This window comes from Glycine max, chromosome 10, assembly GCF_000004515.6.
Source record: "Glycine max cultivar Williams 82 chromosome 10, Glycine_max_v4.0, whole genome shotgun sequence".
NCBI classification, from domain to species: Eukaryota; Viridiplantae; Streptophyta; class Magnoliopsida; order Fabales; family Fabaceae; genus Glycine; species Glycine max.
The window spans coordinates 50439-70965 of record NC_038246.2 but is presented as its reverse complement, the minus strand read 5'-3'; the positions used below and the strand labels follow the sequence as shown (position 1 = coordinate 70965).

Sequence of the window (20527 nt, the reverse complement as noted above, 5' to 3'; positions counted from 1 at the left end):
CAATTGATTTCATGGAAAACTATTAAATAGCTTCTGATTATTTTAAAAAAAGAAACTAAAACAAACACCTAAAAAACTAAAAGAAGTGATATATTATTATTATTATTATTATAAAAAAGAGGTGATTCTTTTATAAAAAGAAGTCGTATCAAACATGCCCTTAGCATTTATTAACAGAGTAAATTACATAAACTTTTACTAAGATTTGACAAAATTACATAAGTCTCCTCTTCATTTTTAATCCTTACAAAATAAATCCTAAATGTTTACTAAGCATTAACAATGTCCCTTCTCTATTTAACACCGTTAATATCTTGACAGAAAGGAATCATGTGCATCTCGCATGGCTTCTAATGAAATTTTTTCCCTAAAATGCCCTCTACTTCAACCTTGCAAATATTGGACTTTTGAAAGGAATAAAAAAAGGAATGAAGAACTTAATCATGGCAAATGTGGAGTCTGGTATTTGATCTTCTAACTAAGGTTTGTTTAACCGCTTCCATCCAAAATTTTTCATAAAGAGTAGTTTTAGATAGCCAACATTTCCTTATTCCAATAAGATCGTGAGAACTTGAAACAAGTATCAACATATCATATTCCTTCATGCAGATTCCAATCACATTTCTCTAAATAATTAACCAAATGGCCAAATTTCAAACAAAATGCATTCTAGTGTAGCAATTGCAATGGATTTCCTGAAAATCCCAAAATGCATTCCGTGAGAGGGAACAAGACCCACCCCAAAAATTTTAAACAAACAAAACATTTAACATACCTAGAATATTTTCATTTTCCGTTCTTCTTAAATTAAACTCTCATCCCCCTCTCTTTCTCTTACCATCTTTTGATTATAAATTTCTAATTTCCCAATCTCAGAGAGAACAACGCGGGCCTCCAACATCAAGCCAAGAAGAGAGCCGCAGCTGCAATATGCGCCTCCAACAAATTTCATCAAGTAATTCTCTCATTTGATTTCAAGATGAATCTTGTTGATGATTGTGTGTATCACAAATTCAGTGGGAGCAAGTACATTTTCCTAATTTTATATGTTGATGACATACTGTTTGCCACTAATGATATAGGTATGTTGCACGAAATCAAGAGATTTCTATCAAGAAACTTCGAAATGAAAGATCTTGGTGACGCCTCCTTTGTATTATAAATTCAAATACACCGAGATCGATCTCGGGGTATTCTAGGATTATCACAAAGGAGCTATATCGAAAAAGTACTTAAAAGGTTTGACATGCATGAATGTAAATCCGATGATACTCCAGTTCCTAAGGGAGACAAGTTCAATCTCAAACATTACCCAAAAGGAAATTTGGAAATTCAGAAAATACAGAAGATTCCCTATGCATTAGATGTAGGGAGTTTGATGTATGCCCAAATATGTACGCGTCCGAATATAGCATACATAGTTGGGTATTAGGCATATATTTAAGCAATCCAGGAATGGATCATTGAAAAGAAGCCAACAGAGTTATGAGGTATTTGAAGAGAACAAAGTATTATATGCTCACATACAAGAGGTCAGATCAGTTGGAGATCACTAAATATTCTGACTCAGATTTTGCAGGATGCCTAGATAGTTTGAGATCCACTTTATGCTACATTTTCATGTTAGTTGGTGGTGCGGTTTCTTGGTGCGGTGCCAAGAAAACCCTTACTACTTCATCCACTATGGCGGCAGAATTTGTGGCATGCTATAAGGCATCAAATCATGGAATATGGCTGAGAAATTTTGTTATAGGGCTGGAAATTGTGGAAGGAATTGAAAGACCACCTAAGTTATATTGTCACAATAAATCAGTTGTATTGTATTCTAACAACAATAAGAGCTCGACCAAGTCGAAGCATATTGACATCAAGTTCTTAGTTGTTAAGGAAAGAGTATAGAGTAGACAAATTTTCATAGAACACATAAAGATAAACTCCATGATAGTAGATCCTCTTACTAAGGGACTTTCACCCAAGGTCTTTCATGAGCATGTTGCTCACATGAGTGTTTTACAGTTCGAGGAATCTTTGGTTTAGTGGAAGTTAGTCACTTTTATGTATTTTATGTTCTCTGTTAGATTTTATGTATGCATACATTAACTTTTGGATATATATATATATATATATATATATATATATATATATATATATATGTTTTATTATTCATTTATTACACTTTGTACATTAAGGTTATTAATTGATCTCATTGAGGTAAAGTAGGACCAGTTAGAAATAGACGTGTACATGCCACTTTCATGTAATTTGCATGCTACACATTTCATGATGAGTCTATGTCATTTGATTTTGTCAGCATTAGTGATCATTATTAAAGGGTTTGGTTGTGAATTGTGATTGATACAATAAAAATTGATTTGGTTCTACGTGCGGATATAATCAATGGACAAGTATTTTGGAATATGTTCAAGGCATGTAATGGCAAATTTTGAGCTCATGAAGTCTAACACATTCATAATGATTGTAAGGATATTTGCCATGAAATGCTAATTGTGTAGATACCACTAGTGATATTATAATTTGACGAGGAGTTAAATTATAATTATCAAAATTGGGGTAACTGATGGCAGCACTTACCAATCCAAGAGGTTATGGTCCTCATTTGTAAAGAGAAGCGACAAAACGTACAATTGTGCTCCTCTCTTTTTCTCTTTATCCCCAAGCTCTCTACATTTAGAAGATCATAAAATATCAATCTTGATCTTTACCAACCTTTCATCACTCCATTATGGCTAATCGAGGTACTCTTCCACATTTAGTTTTCAGAGTATGGGAACACAATGAGATTTTATTCATTTTTATGCAATAATTTCTCTTTACATAGATAGAAAGCATGTGGTTAGGATTAATGATTATCTGTTAGAATTAAATTAGGTAGATTGATTGAATTCTTATATAAAATTGAAACCAAATTTAAGTAACAAAATTTCACAATAATAAAAATTGAGAATATGAAATTAATAATAATTAAGACGATAAGATCTTAGGATTAAGATTGCGCATAGTTTGAAGATAAATCTTTAATTATAAGACAGTAATGAAAAGTTAGCTGGCGCCCACACTTTTTTTCATATTATGTTTAATGTCTATTTAGAATTAAAAGGTTAAATTTTCTTTCTCTATATATAACTTCGCAGTTTTCAACTCATGAAATCCATATATATATATATATATATATATATATATATATATATATATATATATATATAGCTTCACACTAAATGATTATATTGTATTTATTTTGCTCCTTCATAAACTATTATATAAAAAAATTGGTGAGCTTATTATAAAAGTTATAATTTCGCCATTTCATGGTTTGCTTCTTTGACACACCATCGTCTTTGTCGGCATCGATTGAAGTGAATTTAGAACAAGTCTCGCTTTTAACTAAGATTATTCGTTGTAGTTTTGTACCTCGCTTGTGGTAGCATTGCCCAATATAATATACTTGCCTTAACCTTTGGTCGGTCTTTCTGAAAAAGGAAAATGTTTGGCAGTAGTACTTTGGACAAATCTTATATGATGCAAATGGATGAAATATTGACAAACTAACAAAATTATAAAGATGGACAAAAAGAAATATGATTATGCCTAATTTCACCGCAATTATAGTAGCCTAATGCTTCAAGATAACGCAATTACAATGCAACCATTGCTCATGTGTAGCTTCTATTACTAATTAATAATAACTAGAAAGATCTAACTTTTAAGCGTAATCAAAGATTTGGTTAAAAAAAAAAAAATTAATACAAGATAATATTTGAAAGGATAGACCGGCAATGATTCCATGCATGCGTTTTTCTATTTGTATTGAGTTTTTTAGGTCAATTAATCAACTTAAATGAACCTTTTTACTTGTATTTATTTGCATATTGCATTTGTAGTTGATGATGTACACCACAATTTTATACTTTAGATGCGGGGGCAAATTTTCATTTATAAACACGTCATTCAACTAAAAGTCAAACGCTTCTGACTTAACATAACCCAAAGTGAATTTTGATTCTACACTTTTCCAATACTATAATTTAGAATACAGCAGTAGAAATAAAAAAAAAAAAGAGTAAGTATAAATCAAAATTAGGTAAAAATCCTGGGAACAAAATTCACTGTCAAGACCTGTGTAGCTGACCAAAAAAAAAAAAAAAAACTATCAAGACTTGTGAAATTTCTTGCCTTGAAGCTTTGGACAAACGTGACCTTCAGCTTACATCCTTCTGGAAAGCAAAAGTTTCAGTAAACTCCAACATAGGAAGCAAATCATTGTCATCTAAGGTAACTTTGTCCTGTGTAATCTTCTTGCCTTGAAACTTTAGACAAGTGAGCTACCATCTTTTATAAAAGCGAAAGTTTCAGGAAATTAATTCCACCACTAGAAGAAAAACACAGTAGTAGTTTCGTGAAATTACAAGAAAATGCCAACTATATCCTTTATCATATCGTGACTCACGAACGTCTCGTACGAATGTACCATAAGGGGTAAAGCTGAACTTTGCATCAGGGCGGCACGTTTCACGTACGCTTGCTGTGTATAATTTACTCAAAGCACTCTCATCTTAGCTAAAGTTATTAATTATTATTAGTGTAAAGCCTCAAAGGATCTTAAGCTATATATAAATAGGTTGAGCAACTTAATGATATCACAAAACATACATCACTCATTCGCATCCAAACCTAGCTACGAAGCTGATCGATTACCGACATGTCGATCTCCAACACTCAACTAAAGCCTCTGCTTCCCAACCCATTTAATTTGAGTAATACTGAGATCGTTGAAAAAGTTTATGTATCCCACACTTACGACGACGAGATGTTCGATAATGAGCCCCTCTTCAACGTCGTGTCCAACATTATCAAGCTATCAACTCGAATTGTTGGGGCTCTTCTTAAGGTAATTAACAAAATGCAATCTTAGTGATGACATGCGTTATTCCTTTTTTTTAATAATTTTAACAAAACCGTCTCAGTAATATATTTCGGTGTCTTACGTACAGATAGATGAGCCCAATGGATTTTTAGGAAATCCCATAACCATAAGCAGTTTCAAACCAGAATTCTCCACTCTGAAGCTGATGTCGTGCCAGGTATATATTTTAATTTGTCGCATTTATATTTTCAAAAGTTTTTGTTATTGGAACTGATGCTTATAATTAAGCACTCGTCAAACAGCAGCTCTTATTTTCTTTTGTCCCAATTATGCAGTGTCGGTTTAATAACTAACAAAGGTTATGCATTTTCAGCATAAAAATTTAGAGTTTAATTAATGACTAAATATAATCTGTAAAAAAATTATAATGAATTAAAATCAACATTATAATTATTATAAAAAATAAAAAATTTATTATATACATAGTGATATGTAATTCAGTGTTAAACTACTTTATTGTATATATTGTTGGTACATATACTCTAAAAATTAATTATTGAGATAAAACATATATATAAGAATGTGAAGATAATTGTACATTCATTATTTAGTAAAAAAAAAAAAAAAGTTGCTGGTTTAGAGAAAAGAGTTGTTTATTAAAATGTAAAAAAAAAAAAAAAAAAAAGTTGATGTGTAACTGAGAGCTGTTTAAAATATTTAAACAGTAAAAATGAAATATGTTAAAGTATAGGAGAAAGTCTGATAATTAAGAAGATTGAGTTGATAGAAGTCTTGATCATGATTTTGACATATATATGATTGGTGTGGCAGATGATGACCCTACCTTGGGGGCCAGAAAACGCACACCAAACAACCCTTCGGATTCTTCAACAACTGAGAAAGTACTCTTGGGACGCAAAAGCGCTGATAGCTCTAGCGGCTTTCGCTTTGGAGTATGGAAATTTCTGGAACCTTCAGCAGGCATCAGACCCTCTGGGAAACTCGTTGAGACTGCTGAATCAAATCCAACACAGACAGCTTCCCGTGACTGATATCAACGCAACAGTGAAGTTGGTCATGGAGGCCGTTGAGAAGATCAGACGGTGGGGAACCTTGTCTTCTGATGAAACTTATGAGACTGAGGATGTTCCCGCTCTATCAGATGCATTGCAACTCATCCCCCTCCTTGTTTACTGGGTTGTCGCTTCCCTCGTCGCTTGCAACACCAACATCCAGGGTGTTTCGTAAGTTAATGTTTACTAATTAATCTTTTTTTCTTCTGGTTATAGATTTTTTCTTATATAATTCATTATTTATATTAAAGTTAGAAATGCTATTATTATTTAATTTTTTTTGTGAAATGTTATTAACAAATTGATAAACTTTTTCTGTGTTTCAGGAACTATGCATTATCGGACTTCCGTGGCAAACTTTCTACCGCTCTGGATGAGTTCAAGCATCACCTGGAGATATGCGAGCAACAAAAAGGTTGTGTGCTTTATTAGTGTTTTCGCGTGCTTCCTTCAATTAATATCCTTTCAAATTTCTAGTTTCTACTTAACGTAATGAAAAGAAATTACTCCCTCGATCTCGTTTATTGGTGCAGCTAGTATAGAAGACTACCGGAGACGTAAGAAGGCCTTTAAAAAGCCTAAAGACATCGTCGACTTTTTGAAGCTTCTGATCAATCAAAATGGATACAAGTCTCAAATATATGATGGCAACGCCAACAGAAATGTGGTCCGTACCATTAAATGATTTTACAAACTCTCTATCAACACTTGCTATAACTTATATATGTTTTTTGTGAATATATAGAATGTTGAGGTTTTCAAGGAGAAGTATGTGTTGCTGTTCATTTCGGGGCTGGACAGAATTGAAGACGAGATTCGGCTTCTGAATTCAATCTATGAGAGACTTGTGGAAGATCCGAATGACAAGAGCGGTTTCAAGAAAGAGGAATTCAAGATTTTGTGGATCCCGATCGAGAACAAATGGGGGGATGCTAGGAGGGAACTTTTCAACACTTTGAAGAGTGACATAAAGTGGTACGTGGTGGAGTACGCTCAAGTACCCTTACCTGGCATCAGGCTAATTGAAGAGGATCTCAGGTTCCATGGTAAACCTATCCTTCCGGTGGTGAAGCCTCAAGGTGTCCTGTTGAACGATGATGCCTTGGACATCATTTTCGAATGGGGGATCCACGCATTCCCTTTCAGAAAATCCGATGCTTACCTACTTGCTCAGAAATGGAAATGGTTCTGGGATGAGGTCAAGAAAACAAATCTTCATGGTATACAGGTAAAAACCAAATCAAACAACTATGATTTTTGAGTTGATCATTACAAAAGTCAATCAACTTAATGTATATACATATATGCAATTATCTCTATCAGGTGAAAGGTGATAGGTATATCTTCATATATGGAGGTAGCGACAAGTGGACCCGAGAATTCACTGTGGCAGTGGATAAAATTAAAAGGCACGATACAATAAGGAGGGCAGATGCAATAATAGACTATTACCATTTAGGAAAGGATGACCCCAAGATAGTTCCTCGATTCTGGATTGGCATAGAAGGCAAAAGGCAAAAGAAGCACTCCGAGAATTTGGACTGTGAGATCCAAGAAATTATCAGGTCTCTGCTCTGCCTCAAGCAGGATACACAAGGATGGGCCATTCTGAGCAAAGGGTCCAATGTGAGGATTCTGGGTCACGGCCAACCTATGTATCAAACTGTGGCAGATTTTGAAAAGTGGAAAGAAAGAGTGCTTGTCAAAGAAGGCTTTGACATTGCATTCCAAGAATATTATGACACACAACGTGATCTACCTGCTCCTCAACCATGTGAATTTAACACTTTGGATGTCCTAGCAACCATAACATGCCCAAATGCCTCTTGTGGACGTGTGATGGAGGTCACATCTGTTAATTACAAGTGCTGTCATGGTGGTAATGTTGCTGACCATGCTATTAAATCGAGGTCCACAACCGCAACCTAAAGCTTGAGTCATTCAACCAGGCTTGTTTTGGAGAAACATGAACTTGAATTCAAAGTGTGTTTCTTTTTTACTATATATATGTATGTATGCCTAAACAAGTGCGTTGCCCCTTACGGCCACTTCATTTGTCCTTGAATGGGCAAAAATTAAATAATGGCATCTTTTGTATGTTCTGAATTAGATGATTGAATAAATAAATTCTGTACACACAGAATTTGAACTCTTCCCTTGTTCTCTTTTTTCTTCAATCTTTTAGCACTTCACGACTCCATTAAAGTTTTTTGTCGATCAGAAATAGAGATTTTATATATAATTGAATGTGTATAAGTCTTATAAAAAAATTGAATGTGTACAAGGGTAATCAAACCTATTTATGAATATGAACCATACCTCATCATATCTAACATGCCATTTTTTTTTTATAAAAAAAACATTGAATATGAATCAAGCTTTGACGAATATTTTTTTTTTCATGAAGTAATTTTGTTTGAGGCAACAGAATTTGAACTTTTCCCCTGTTCTCTTTTTTCTAGTACTTCACTGCTAATCCATTCAATTTTAATCATATTTAATAACATAATTTCATCTCATGTAAAATAACTATGTACAATTTTCTTTCAAAATTGAAAATGCAAAATAAAAATAAGACATTTTGTCCCTCTAGTTGTCTCCAATTTCGATTTTGGTCCCCCATTAAAGTTATTCATGCATTTTATCCTCATTTTCTATTCAATCACACAATCTTGGTCCCCAAGTCCAGATTTAGACGTTGACTGTTACAAAAGAATGTTGACGGCCACGTGTCACGTTCTGATTGGACGATAGATGTCATGTGTCATATTCTGATTGGCCAATGACAACAATGCATTTCATCGTCCATAGAATCAACATCCAATTGAAACATGATACGTGACAGTTATCGTCCAATCAGAATGAGACACGTGACAATCAATATCCTTTTGTAACAGTCTAAATCTAGACTTAAGGATCAAGATTGCGTGATTAGATAAAATAGGAAGACAAAATGCGTAAACAATTTTAAAGAGGGATTAAAATCGGAAACTAAAGACAACTAGGGGAACCAAAATGCAATTTTGCCTAAAAATAAAATACAAAATTTTTGCCCATGCTTTTGAGAGAACCATCCAAAATTCAATACAAAGAATGTTCAATATATATTTTCAAAATAAATATTTCATTCACATTTTAAATACTTATATACCATAGTACCTATAAGTTATTACTGAACTCGAATCCCACCATTCTAATTAAATAAAAATTAAATAAAAAATCAATCAATATTATCAATTGTTATTGATGAAACATGTTTTTAGTTGTTACTTTTGTCGTCTCCAATATAAACAATCAAGGTCTTAACTCTCCAAAATATTCTTCATTTAATGAGACCAAACACTTTTTTTATATTTGATATCAAATTCGGATGAATCATATGGATTATGTAATTCGTATGATTCATACGGATCACCTAATTTGTATGAAACTTATGTGATTCGTAAGTATTTTTTTAAAAAATATTTTTTTAATTTATTAATATATTAATTTTTTAATAATAAATAAAAAATATACAAATTAAATAATTTATATGAATTATATCAAAATTAATTATCACAAAATTTATTATTTAAATTTACATGCACATTAGATATACATTAAAAATTTTAATATTATATATAACAACATTATTTATTTTATAACATAGTTGAACTATTAACTTAATTGGTTAGAGTGTTATATTAATAACATTAAAGTCATAAGTTTAATTCTTGATTGGGCCATTAATTTTAAATTATTTTGTAATACACATTTTTGACAAAAAAAACCTTACGGATTGGGCTTATACGGAGTTTTTGGGCATTTTCCATTTCTCTCCTTTTCATTTTCTTTTAATATCATATGAAACAATTGACAGTGCTTTAGAGCGCCGAAACCCTAAGTCTAAATTTTATTAATTTCAGTTTTATAGCACATAGAAAAGACCTAACATCAATGCATTTTTATACTTAATAATGTCAACAACTCAATCAACTAATTGGTGTCTAGTTTATAGAACCCCCAGACTTCAACACAAATTAAAATTGATCCAATCAATGTCAAGTTTATAAAACTAGTAAGTCATATCATCAAGAATACTCTGCAAATCCTCTCTAGCTCTAAAGGGCAATAAGGCAGGTAATGTTTTGTGCAAGTGTGTTCACTGCAGATATGCCATAGAAAAAATATTAGTAATAGTGTAATCCATCACCAGAGTACAAACAAATTAAAAGATTACTGATCCAAAAATAAATTAAAAGACTTGAAAAGTATCACCGAGCTATATCAATTATCCTGTTTTTCTTCTATATTGTACTTCTGCAGGAGTTTTTGCTTGTGCCTAACAGTCAGCACTTGATGCTTTAGTATTCAATACACGCACTGTATTGTGCGAAATTCTATGATATCCTCGGAAATTTAAGGGTTTTCTTCTACATTGAGACACTCTTCCATGGTGTGCTCAAACTCATTTAACCATTGGTTCAAAAAACAGTTGTACCAAAACCCTTGGATTTCTAAAGATATCCTAGCAACCCTCCTTATAATATTAAGTAGTCTGTGACCTGCACGTCAGGTTCAAAAAGGTTTCCATGGGTTGTTAGTCTTAGGCATTAAACAAATAATCTGTATCAAGCATCATTACAGATAACAAGTCAATCAACAAGTTTTAATCGGAGGAAAATAAAATATAGACAAAATTCTTGTTGCAGGGATTACATTTAAGTAAATGAAAAAAGTTACACAGGATTGGCATGAACCAACTTTCAGAACACGAGAGGAAGGACAGGAAACCTAACCTGGAGGGTCCAGCACTAATTAATCCTCAATAATGTCTACATAACCTATTTCTTTTTGTGGAAACAATGACCTAAATTGTTGCATACGACTAACATATGAAGTTTCCCAAGAACGAGATTCAGCATTACAATATCTTGACCACTGCAAAGCGGTGGGAGGTAACACTGAGTCAGCCTTCAAAACAACCTGTATATTATTAGTCAAAATTAAACAAAGTCAGTAACTTAAATAAATTAAAGATTTAATTTAAAATAAAATGCATCATATCATACCTGTACAAAGTGACATTTATGCACAAACCCAATGGAAATAAGACGGTAACTTGACTGAGATAGTGGTGGTCGTCCTCTAAGAGGGAAAAAAGTCATGCACTCTTGTAAGGATAAAGTGACCAGGACCACGTTATATCTTGAGGCAATTACATAGCCCATATCTGGTATGGTCATCCAACTAGCAACAGATGCCTGCTTGCCAACATACAAAGATTGCCTCAATTCAGCCACTCGGTCATTGCTACCAAAGAGTTTGGCATAATTATCTTGCCACTGTTGAAGCTCTCTAATTAAATCCTGACGGACTAGAGCCCACGATTCCTCACCCATACCAAGTTGAGCTGCAACAGCACGATAACCACAATTTGAATCTCCTTTCACATCAATAATGTCTTCAATAAATGGATGGATCTCAACCGGAAATTGGTCCATCATTGGCAGAACTCTCCTGCGTTTAGACTCATGGACTGGTTTCTGAGATGAAGGGAGAGATTTTGTGATATCATGGGTAGGGTGCAATGCATGAACATGCTCCCAATACGAAGGATCAAATTTAGTTGATCCATCACTTTTCAACCGTGGACCCTCTAGAGCATGCTTTGTCCCTACCTCTTCAAGAGGTGGACACTTGGAAATTTTAACAGGAAATGCTATTTCATGCAATTTAGCCATTAGTATAATTTTCCCAGCATAATCAAGTTCCTGAAATCGGTTGTACAAAGCACCAATTTCAGGTTGCAATGATAACTCAGTCCCCTCATCATTTGATACGTGGTCACTAAACTTTAATTTCCTCCAATGAACATGAATCGCCTCCAAGGGAATTGGGTGACACATCGTATTGTACCTAGCAAGTTCACATGCACAAGGTAGACCATGTGTGGTTCTAACTATGCACCCACAGATAGAACTATCAATACCAGCAGTCTTAACTCGATCATACTCATCAATTATATGACTTAATGCACTCCTTGATACAAATCCCACCAATTTGATGTAAAATGGAGTATTATGCCGGTGTTCCACTACATTTATGCTTTTCTCGAATGACGCCTCAATCTCTTTGTGTTGCAATGTAATGATGTTCTTCATAGCATCCCAATAACTACACATATCCTCCTTGCTATCTTGAAGCAAAGTCTTCAATCTCCAATGTGTCGCCTCAACCCTATCAAGTAACACATAATAATAATATTTATAATAATAATTAACATAATAAGTAGCATAATAATTATTATTATAATAATTCTATACCTAATAATAATAATAATAAACAGAATAATCTTAAAATAATAATAATTAGCATTATAATATATTTTTCCTGATAAATTATTAAAATATAAGTTTGGGCATACCTATTGGTTGCTGTGTTACCCAAATGCATCACCTGATTTGTCCATGCAGTGACAAATTTTTCCTTGTGTGGAATCAGCCATGTATTTTTCACATAATCACATAAAATAGGAAAATCTAAGCAAACATTTTCAAAAAATGCCAGACGCTGCATATATTCACCCTCATTAGGAGAATTCACGACAACATCCCATGCATCCATCATCAGTTCTTGTTTCTCCTTCAAATGAACTATCGACTTGCATTTAGCCTTCACATTCTGGTTGATATGAAAACGACATAACAAATTAGAAGAGCTTGGAAAGACCACCTGCACTGCACTCATCAGAGCAATGTCTCCAACAGTCACAATCACTTGGGGCATGTCATCATCTTTGGCAATCAATCCTCTTAATTTTTTTAGTGCCCAAGTAAAATTTTCAGCTCGCTCAGACTCCACAAAAGCAAATGCAGCAGAGAATGTTAACTCGGTTGAAGTAACTCCAACGATCTCAAGTAGTGGTAACTGATACCTAGTGGTTTTATAAGTACTATCAATGACCAATACAGTGTTGAAAGCACCCAGAAGTTTAATGGCGTCTGGATGTGTCCAGAATATGTCTCTAATAGCATCGGAATCATCCACTTTTCTGTGCCAATACACATATCGATCATGTTCCAATAATTTCAACAGGTGCTGCATTTCTGAACCCTTTTTAGAGGATCGATAAGCCTGTCGTGCATTGTAAATCTGCTTGATAGTAGTGACGTTACCCATGTTATGATCTTTCAATGTCAATAGAATGTCTTTTGGCTTCATCATGCTCTTTGTCAAAGCATCGACCAAAGACTTCTCTTCAGCACTCAACCGACCAGCATATGGATGACCCACTAATGTTTCCTCTAAGTCATGGTTGTGACAACCACACATTACCTTAACAATCCATCCTTCAGCCTTTTTCAAAGCTTTTCCCTTTAGCTTGAAGGGACACTCACATTTTCTAGTACCACTCACCTTCCGGGATAATTCATTCTTGTATGGTCCTCTATATTTTCCACTTCTATCACAGCCCATAATTACAAATGTCTTTCTTTGATTACATCTTGTAGATCTAGTACAAGTTGTAGATGTCTCTGATCTCAAAATAATAAGAACAAATCCATTCTCTTTTGCAACATCTCGAGCCCAATTCAACATAGCTTCTCGGGAAGGAAAGACCTGAAAATATAAATAAAAATTGAGACTTTCATGGTCACATGATGATAACTTAACAAAATTAATTTATAGTTAACAATTACCTCTGTAGTGTTGAATGCATCACTACAATCATCAGACTTATTTGCTGCCCCATCAATTGGCATATTCACCACCTCATACATATTACTAACATGGTCTTCCATGTCTAGCCACAAATAAAAAAAAAACTGTAACATCTTGAATAGAAAATTGTAAAATCGAAAATTTGAATGAACAAATTTAGGTAAACAATATGATTGGAAGTAGGATTACAATGGAATATGATGCAGACCAGATTTATAGATGAACAGAAATAGGCATAAATAGAGAAAAAGGAAAGGAATCAAGTGTATGTTATTGATGAAATAAGAGAAATAGCAGTAGGGGAAAACCTACTACCCACAGAGCCTAGCTCCTCTCAGAGAATGAATGTATTCTCTGCCTAACAGAATGATACGCACAATCATAATCCCTCCTCACTCACCCCCATGTCCCTCTATAACAGAATACCTCACCATCCATCCTCACTCTCTTTCTCTCACTGCCACATCATCATTGTCTCTCCGCTCTCGTATTCTTCCTCACATACACTCCCCACACTTTGGGCTTATTTACTTGGGCCACATCCTGCACTAGGGGCCTATCAGAATAAGATTAACATAGAACTCTAATACCTTTGACAGATGAGAGAAGAGGGAGAGGGGAGAAAAAAAGAAGGGTTTAAGGAACAATGAGAATTGGCTGTAGAGAATAGGATTTTACAGTTATATAGATTAAAAAAAAGTATTTTGGGTATCTAAAAAAAAGGAATGAGGTACATTTACCAATTAAAGGGTGCATTTAGCAATTGCCAAATAATCATTTGACTCAATTCTCAAATAGTTTGGCCCTGGCCCAACCCATGCAGCCCACTATAAAAAATGCAAATGTAACAACAACAACAACAACAACAACAACGCCTTATCCCACTAGGTGGGGTCGGCTACATGGATCAACTTCCGCCATAATGTTCTATCAAGTACCATACTTCTATCCAAACCATTAATTTCGAGATCCTTTTTGATAACCTCTCTTATAGTCTTTTTGGGTCTTCCTCTGCCTCGAATTGTTTGTCTTCTCTCCATCTGGTCTACTCTCCTCACTACAGAGTCTACCGGTCTTCTCTCTACATGCCCAAACCACCTAAGTCTATTTTCCACCATCTTCTCTACAATAGGCGCTAGTCCAACCCTCTCTCTAATAGCTTCGTTTCTAATTTTATCCTGTCGAGTCTTACCACACATCCACCGCAACATCCTCATCTCCGCTACACCTACTTTATTCTCATGTTGGCTCTTGACCGCCCAACATTCTGTTCCGTACAAAATCGCCGGTCTTACCGCAGTCCGATAAAACTTTCCCTTTAGCTTGATCGGTACCTTTGCATCACATAACACCCCCGATGCTTTTCTCCATTTCATCCATCCTGCTTGAATGCGATGATTCACATCCCCTTCAATTTCCCCATCATCCTGTATTACAGACCCAAGATATTTAAACCATGTGACTAGAGGGATAATATGGTCTCCTATTTTTACCTCTGAGTTAGAAACTCTCCTTCTTTTGTTGAACTTACATTCCATATACTCCGATTTGCTTCTGCTTAGGCGAAAGCCATGTGTTTCTAGAGCTCGTCTCCAAGTTTCCAACCTCTCATGTAACATGTATACAAAACAGCAAAGGGGAAGAGAGAGAGAATCGATTCCTACTAAAATTAAAAAGAATGACCAGATGAAAATTAATATATTGTTTGAAGCTTTCAAATGTTGGTTTTAAGAAAGTCGGGACTTGCTTTGAATTTTCTTAGGCTGGTGGGTATTCCAGCTCTCTCTTTCAAGCAATATTCCCTGACTTCACCAAGATCCCTGAGTTGTCTTCAAGATATTGTCTTTATTGGAGCTCAATTTATATCTTTTTGTTGGAAACAAATGATTTTCTTGTAACAAGCTGAAAGCTTAGTAAGCTTCAGCTTGAGGGGGAGTGTTGAGAATCAGAAATATTTAATGTATAGATTTGATTAGGATCTGATTTGTAGGAAACATATCTCATTTAGGAGAAACTTATCTCCTCTAATTATGTGCGATTATTACTATCAGTCTATATAAACGAGCATCTGCTGTGTACTCTGACTCAGTTTACACACAAATATCCCTCAGTTTATCCTATTTTACATAAACAAATTAATTTCCTATCCTAAACTAGAATATGACTACATGAGATCAAAATTTTCTTGAGAAAGCAATGTCTGCTATGTAAAACTAGTAAATTGGTGTCTAAACAAAAGCTTAAGAATATGGAATTGAACAAAGTTAACAAAAATGGTAGCATGCAGCAAGCTTCCAGTGCTTAATGAAGCAATTATAAAATATTAACTTTACCTGCATGCCAAATTTAACAAGAGATTGGAAATATTGATTAAGAAATGCACCAACCAACACAGGAAGAAACAAAACCTGTTTATAGAGAGAATGAAGAGACAATTGAAAGGAGATGACAAAGGAATATCACAACAAATCAGAGACAGACAGCATTTAAGAAGGAAGACTTACTTTCAATGTTGATATCAATAAGTCAATTACATCCACAGCTTCATATTTTGCAACAAATTGAGCTGTCAAAAAGAGAGTCATGATCCACAATGTTCATTTTTCATCTAGTCAATGTGAGAAAAAGTTTACAGTTTACGAAAAGTAGTACTAAATCATAAAATATAATAGCTCAGTTACTATTCAATGATAAAATATAACAACACAGTTCCCCCTCCCCCAACTTCCTCTTTGAAAAACTAAATAACTGCTCAGCATGATGGAATTTAATAGAGGCTGCACATCAGTACGCATCTTGCGGAGAAACCTTTAAACTGAGGCAAGTCATAGTCTGTGGGAGCCCACATTCAGTTCAGCAACCATGTTAGGCCTCCTAGTTTAGAAGCAAATTTGATGAGCTTCAATGAAGTTTCAACAATCATTAGTATAGAATCTATAGATATGAGACTTTGGATTTGGCACCTAATGCCTACTAAAATAATCACATTTCTCAGCATTCAAATATATTCAAGCTGGAACCATGCATTCACATTCCTTAGTCATGATCAAATTAAGGTGTGTTTGGAAGAGCTTATTTAAAGTTTATTTGGGCTTATCTGCACTTCTGTAATTGTCTGCAAAAACTTGAAAAATAGCTTATGATATGTCCATAAGTTGTTTTCAACTTATTTCAATAAGCATTCTAGGATAATTAATAAAAACAACTTATATCTTGTGTGAAAATAGTTTAAACTGATTTCTTCAATTATAAAAATAATTTACATGATATCTAAGTGCTTATACAATGAGTACTAACTCAATAAATGCTTAATTGATTTATTTACCCAAATCCACCCTTAATCAATGTAACACAGTAACAGGCATAACTATATTAAGCTTTATATAGTACAACCTATGATCAGAAAAAGGTATTTCATAACCATTCTATCAACTAAACTACAAGGAAAACAGGTAAACGATTGATCACAACCATTAAAGTCCTATTATAGATTGGGTATCTTTGCGGTTATGAAGGTTTTCACAATTACATTTCCTTTAATATGATCAGACTTAAATATAGAAACAGACACCGAGAATACTAGATTGAAATGAAAGAAGTTGCTCCTCTCTCTCCTACTTTTTATTTCTTACTTTTTCAATAATTACTGAGAAAAAGAAATTAAGGTTTCCAGGTTAGTGTGTGGTCTATTCTGTAGACACTTACTTGTATAACTTTATAGTTCATACTTAAATTTTTTCTTAAAAAAAAAGTAAAATAAAATGAGTTCAATAAATTAATCACCATTCCACTAATAACTGAACAAGATTTTTCAAGGGCTTGTAATACTTTTACTCAATCTGTTGTTCAATTAAGTAGCATAAAAGGGTTATGGCAGGGGAAGGCCAGATCAGCACATATTTAATTGATAATGAAGTCGCGCTCTGTTAGCCAAATATGACCACCTGTTGACTGTAATTAAATAAAGTTAGTAATGTTAATTACATAACCTAGATTATAGGGAGAGCTAGAAAATATTACACGTTAGATTTTATTTCGATTCTTCACAGAAAAGTAAGAGAGGTGCATTGATATTTGGTTCAAAAAGGACTTTACAAAGAAAGAAATAGACACGCTATTGGCTGTGTACAGACTACAGAGCACCTGGAGTTGTTCTACTGCTGTTATGTTCCTCTTTAGTCCTTTACTGATTCAGCTCTCCCCTCTCCTACGTACAGCCCCTATCATTTGTTGTTCTAGCAGGTACCAATTGTAGCTCATATATCGTATTCTTATATTACCCCATAGGTCATGTGCCATCTTAATTATGAAATCCCTTTCTTTTCATTCTCTACTATTTCAGCATAGCCTCATTTTAGATGTTATTTGCTTCATTTTAATCACTTAATAGCTCTAATGAAAGAAACAAGTAACACTGTGCCGTAGGCTCTGAGAGTGGTGTTAATGCTATGTTCAAAGAGAGCAAGTGAAAGACTTAAAAAATATTGGTTACACTTGATTGTTAACAGAAATATATACCTCAAACTTGTTACTACATGCTAGTTGCGAAATCATTTGTAAGAACATTTAATTTTCAAGAAAAAAGTCAGCATAATTTTGGTCCGCTTGAAATGTTTGTGGCTAAGAATTTTACAATTTTACAACAATAGACAAACTCAAGTTTAAAAGAGAAAGAAAAGACCAGCATGTGCAAGGAAGAAGTTTGTTAAACATGTCCCAGCTGAGGAAGAAGTTTGTTGAACATGAATTTGTAGTACATGATGAAACATGATTATCAATTGTCATTGATGAAACTCCAACACACGTTTTACATCATTAACTAATAAACATATTAAAGGGCGTGTTCTATATCTAATAGTTTTGTCAAAGTACTGAATCACCCACTGACACAACTGTTTTGGATAATTCACTCTCTCGGTTCTCATTGTTTCTCTCTATAGTACTTACTACCAACGCACCACCTCAAAGCTTGGAACAAAAGTTCATACCTCAGGCCCCAAAAACAAGGCCTGAAGTGTCCCTGATATGACTCTCCCAACACCAAACTCTGTTATAGACATGCATAAGTATAAACATATTATATCTTTTCACAATTTTACAATCCCATTTCACTTCACGCATTTTTTCTGGGTTTTTTCCTTTTTCCATTTCTCTCTCCTTTCCAACTTTGTTTAACATCATACAGAACAATTGAAAGTTCATTAGAGCACCGAAACCAAAAGTCTAAATTTATTAATTTCAGTTTTATAGCACATAGAAAAAGACTTTGCATAAATGGATTTTATACTTGATGCAAACAATACAACCAACTAATTGGTTAGTGTCTAACTTTTAGAACCTCCATACTTTCAGACAAATTAAAACTGATCCCATCAATGTCAAGTTTATAAAACTAGTTGGTTATCTCATCAAGGGTATCTCTCTGCAAAGTTTTTCTATCGCTCTAAGGGAATTAAGGCATGTAATGTTTTGTGCAAGTGTGTTGCTGGCCGAGTTATAGTGCATTTGGCTAAAATGCAGTGCTAAATACAATCTGAAAGACATTGTCAATTTTAAGGTGTTCTTGTTGATACACCAAACAAAAATTAATAATAGAAGTGATAATGTAAAAAAAAAAAAAAAAAAAAAAAAGCTATTCCCAGGATATATCAATGGACCCGCTTTAATTACTTGTATCAATTGTCAGTACAGATAACTTGTAAGTTTTAATGGGTGGAACAATAAAGCAGAGAGACAAAAATTCTTGTTGCAGGGATTACATGAAGAAAGAAAGAAAGTTACAGAAGCATAACAGGAACCAAAATCAATAACAATAACAAAAGAGAGGGAGAAGGGGAAACCTGGTCTGAATTTGACACCAATGAAGGTCTTCAACTAGCAAAAGTCAATGCGAGTGAATGGGGAGAGAAAATTGTACTTATCACTTGGAGATTGAATTGCGAACAAACGATTTGAATTGACGTTAGGGTTTGTGAAGGCATAGGGTTCTTTGGACTGAGAGTTTTGTTTGATTCTAAAAATTTGGGGATTTTAGCATTCGGGGGTGGTAATTGGTAAAGCGGGTTAGGCTGCTAATAATTGCGTCGGCTGAGTTGGGCTGAAAATGTATCTCATAGCCAATGATATATTCACAAATCTTTTCTTCTTCTTCTCACCCTCCACTTTTTTAGCTTTTTGTGAAATTAGTTTCTGTAATTATTTTCGTTGTTTAATTTTATATAAACTAGTTTCCGTTAAAGATACTTTTTTTCAAAAAAAAAAAAAAAAAAAGTGAGGATGGCAAGATCGAACACAGTAGGGACATGTTAGGTACACCCAACAATATTGTTGGTGCACCCAGCAAATTTTTGAATGGGCAAAAATGCCCTTGTGGCAACCGGAAGAACGTATAAGAACTTCTTTTTCCAGTATACAAAGTTCTTCTTCCGAAAGAAGGTTTTTATTGTAAATATTTTTAAAAAAATTAATGATCAAGACTCAAACCCAAGATTCCGAGATTATTATGACAATGCTCTAACCAACTAAACTAATAAATCAATTACATTATAAAATAAATAATATTAGTATACATAAATTATTATTATACATAATTATCACTAACATTTCTAATGCATATTTAATGCGCATGTAAATTTGAATAATAAATATTTACTTATGTAATCTGTATATTTTTATAAAAGTAAAAAATATTTTTTATGACAACATTTTATTTGTATTAAAAAAATTTAATATATATTAAATAAATATTATTTATTTTATAACAACATGAATTAAATATGCATTAAATTTTATAATAATAATCCGAATTAAAAAATATTTAATGCAAGCTTTGGTTTTCGTAAAATTTTAATGACAATTTTGCCACTGT

At 33.7% G+C, this 20527-nt stretch overlaps 2 protein-coding genes across 8 annotated transcripts; one reads left to right on the top strand and one right to left on the bottom strand.

The window, feature by feature from the left end:
- Window positions 1-4717: 4717 nt before the first annotated feature.
- On the top strand, window positions 4718-7884 carry SEO-F3 (sieve element occlusion by forisomes 3). Its single transcript, NM_001254693.1, has 7 exons — window positions 4718-4906; window positions 5010-5099; window positions 5714-6126; window positions 6282-6370; window positions 6489-6622; window positions 6701-7183; window positions 7279-7884. Exons 1-7 carry the CDS (start codon window positions 4718-4720, stop codon window positions 7882-7884), a joined length of 2004 nt encoding a protein of 667 aa, NP_001241622.1.
- Window positions 7885-9980: 2096 nt separating this feature from the next.
- On the bottom strand, window positions 9981-19767 carry LOC100800409 (PKS-NRPS hybrid synthetase CHGG_01239). 7 transcript variants are annotated; one of them, XR_005886883.1, is made up of 9 exons: window positions 19500-19767; window positions 16164-16533; window positions 15993-16067; window positions 13638-13741; window positions 12362-13557; window positions 11007-12174; window positions 10734-10920; window positions 10213-10499; window positions 9981-10099 (listed from the first exon to the last, which is right to left on the bottom strand). XR_005886883.1 is itself a non-coding variant. In XM_014762853.3 (8 exons), exons 5-8 carry the CDS (start codon window positions 13737-13739, stop codon window positions 10753-10755), a joined length of 2634 nt encoding a protein of 877 aa, XP_014618339.1. In that variant the 5' UTR covers window positions 13740-13741; window positions 15993-16067; window positions 16164-16225; window positions 16468-16558; window positions 19500-19767; the 3' UTR covers window positions 9981-10752. The 7 variants fall into 7 exon arrangements, 6 of the variants coding, with proteins under 6 accessions (XP_014618339.1, XP_040862174.1, XP_006588518.1 ...); XM_014762853.3 differs by having other exon boundaries at window positions 9981-10920; window positions 16164-16225; window positions 16468-16558; XM_041006240.1 differs by having other exon boundaries at window positions 9981-10499.
- Between the last annotated feature and the right edge of the window lie 760 nt (window positions 19768-20527).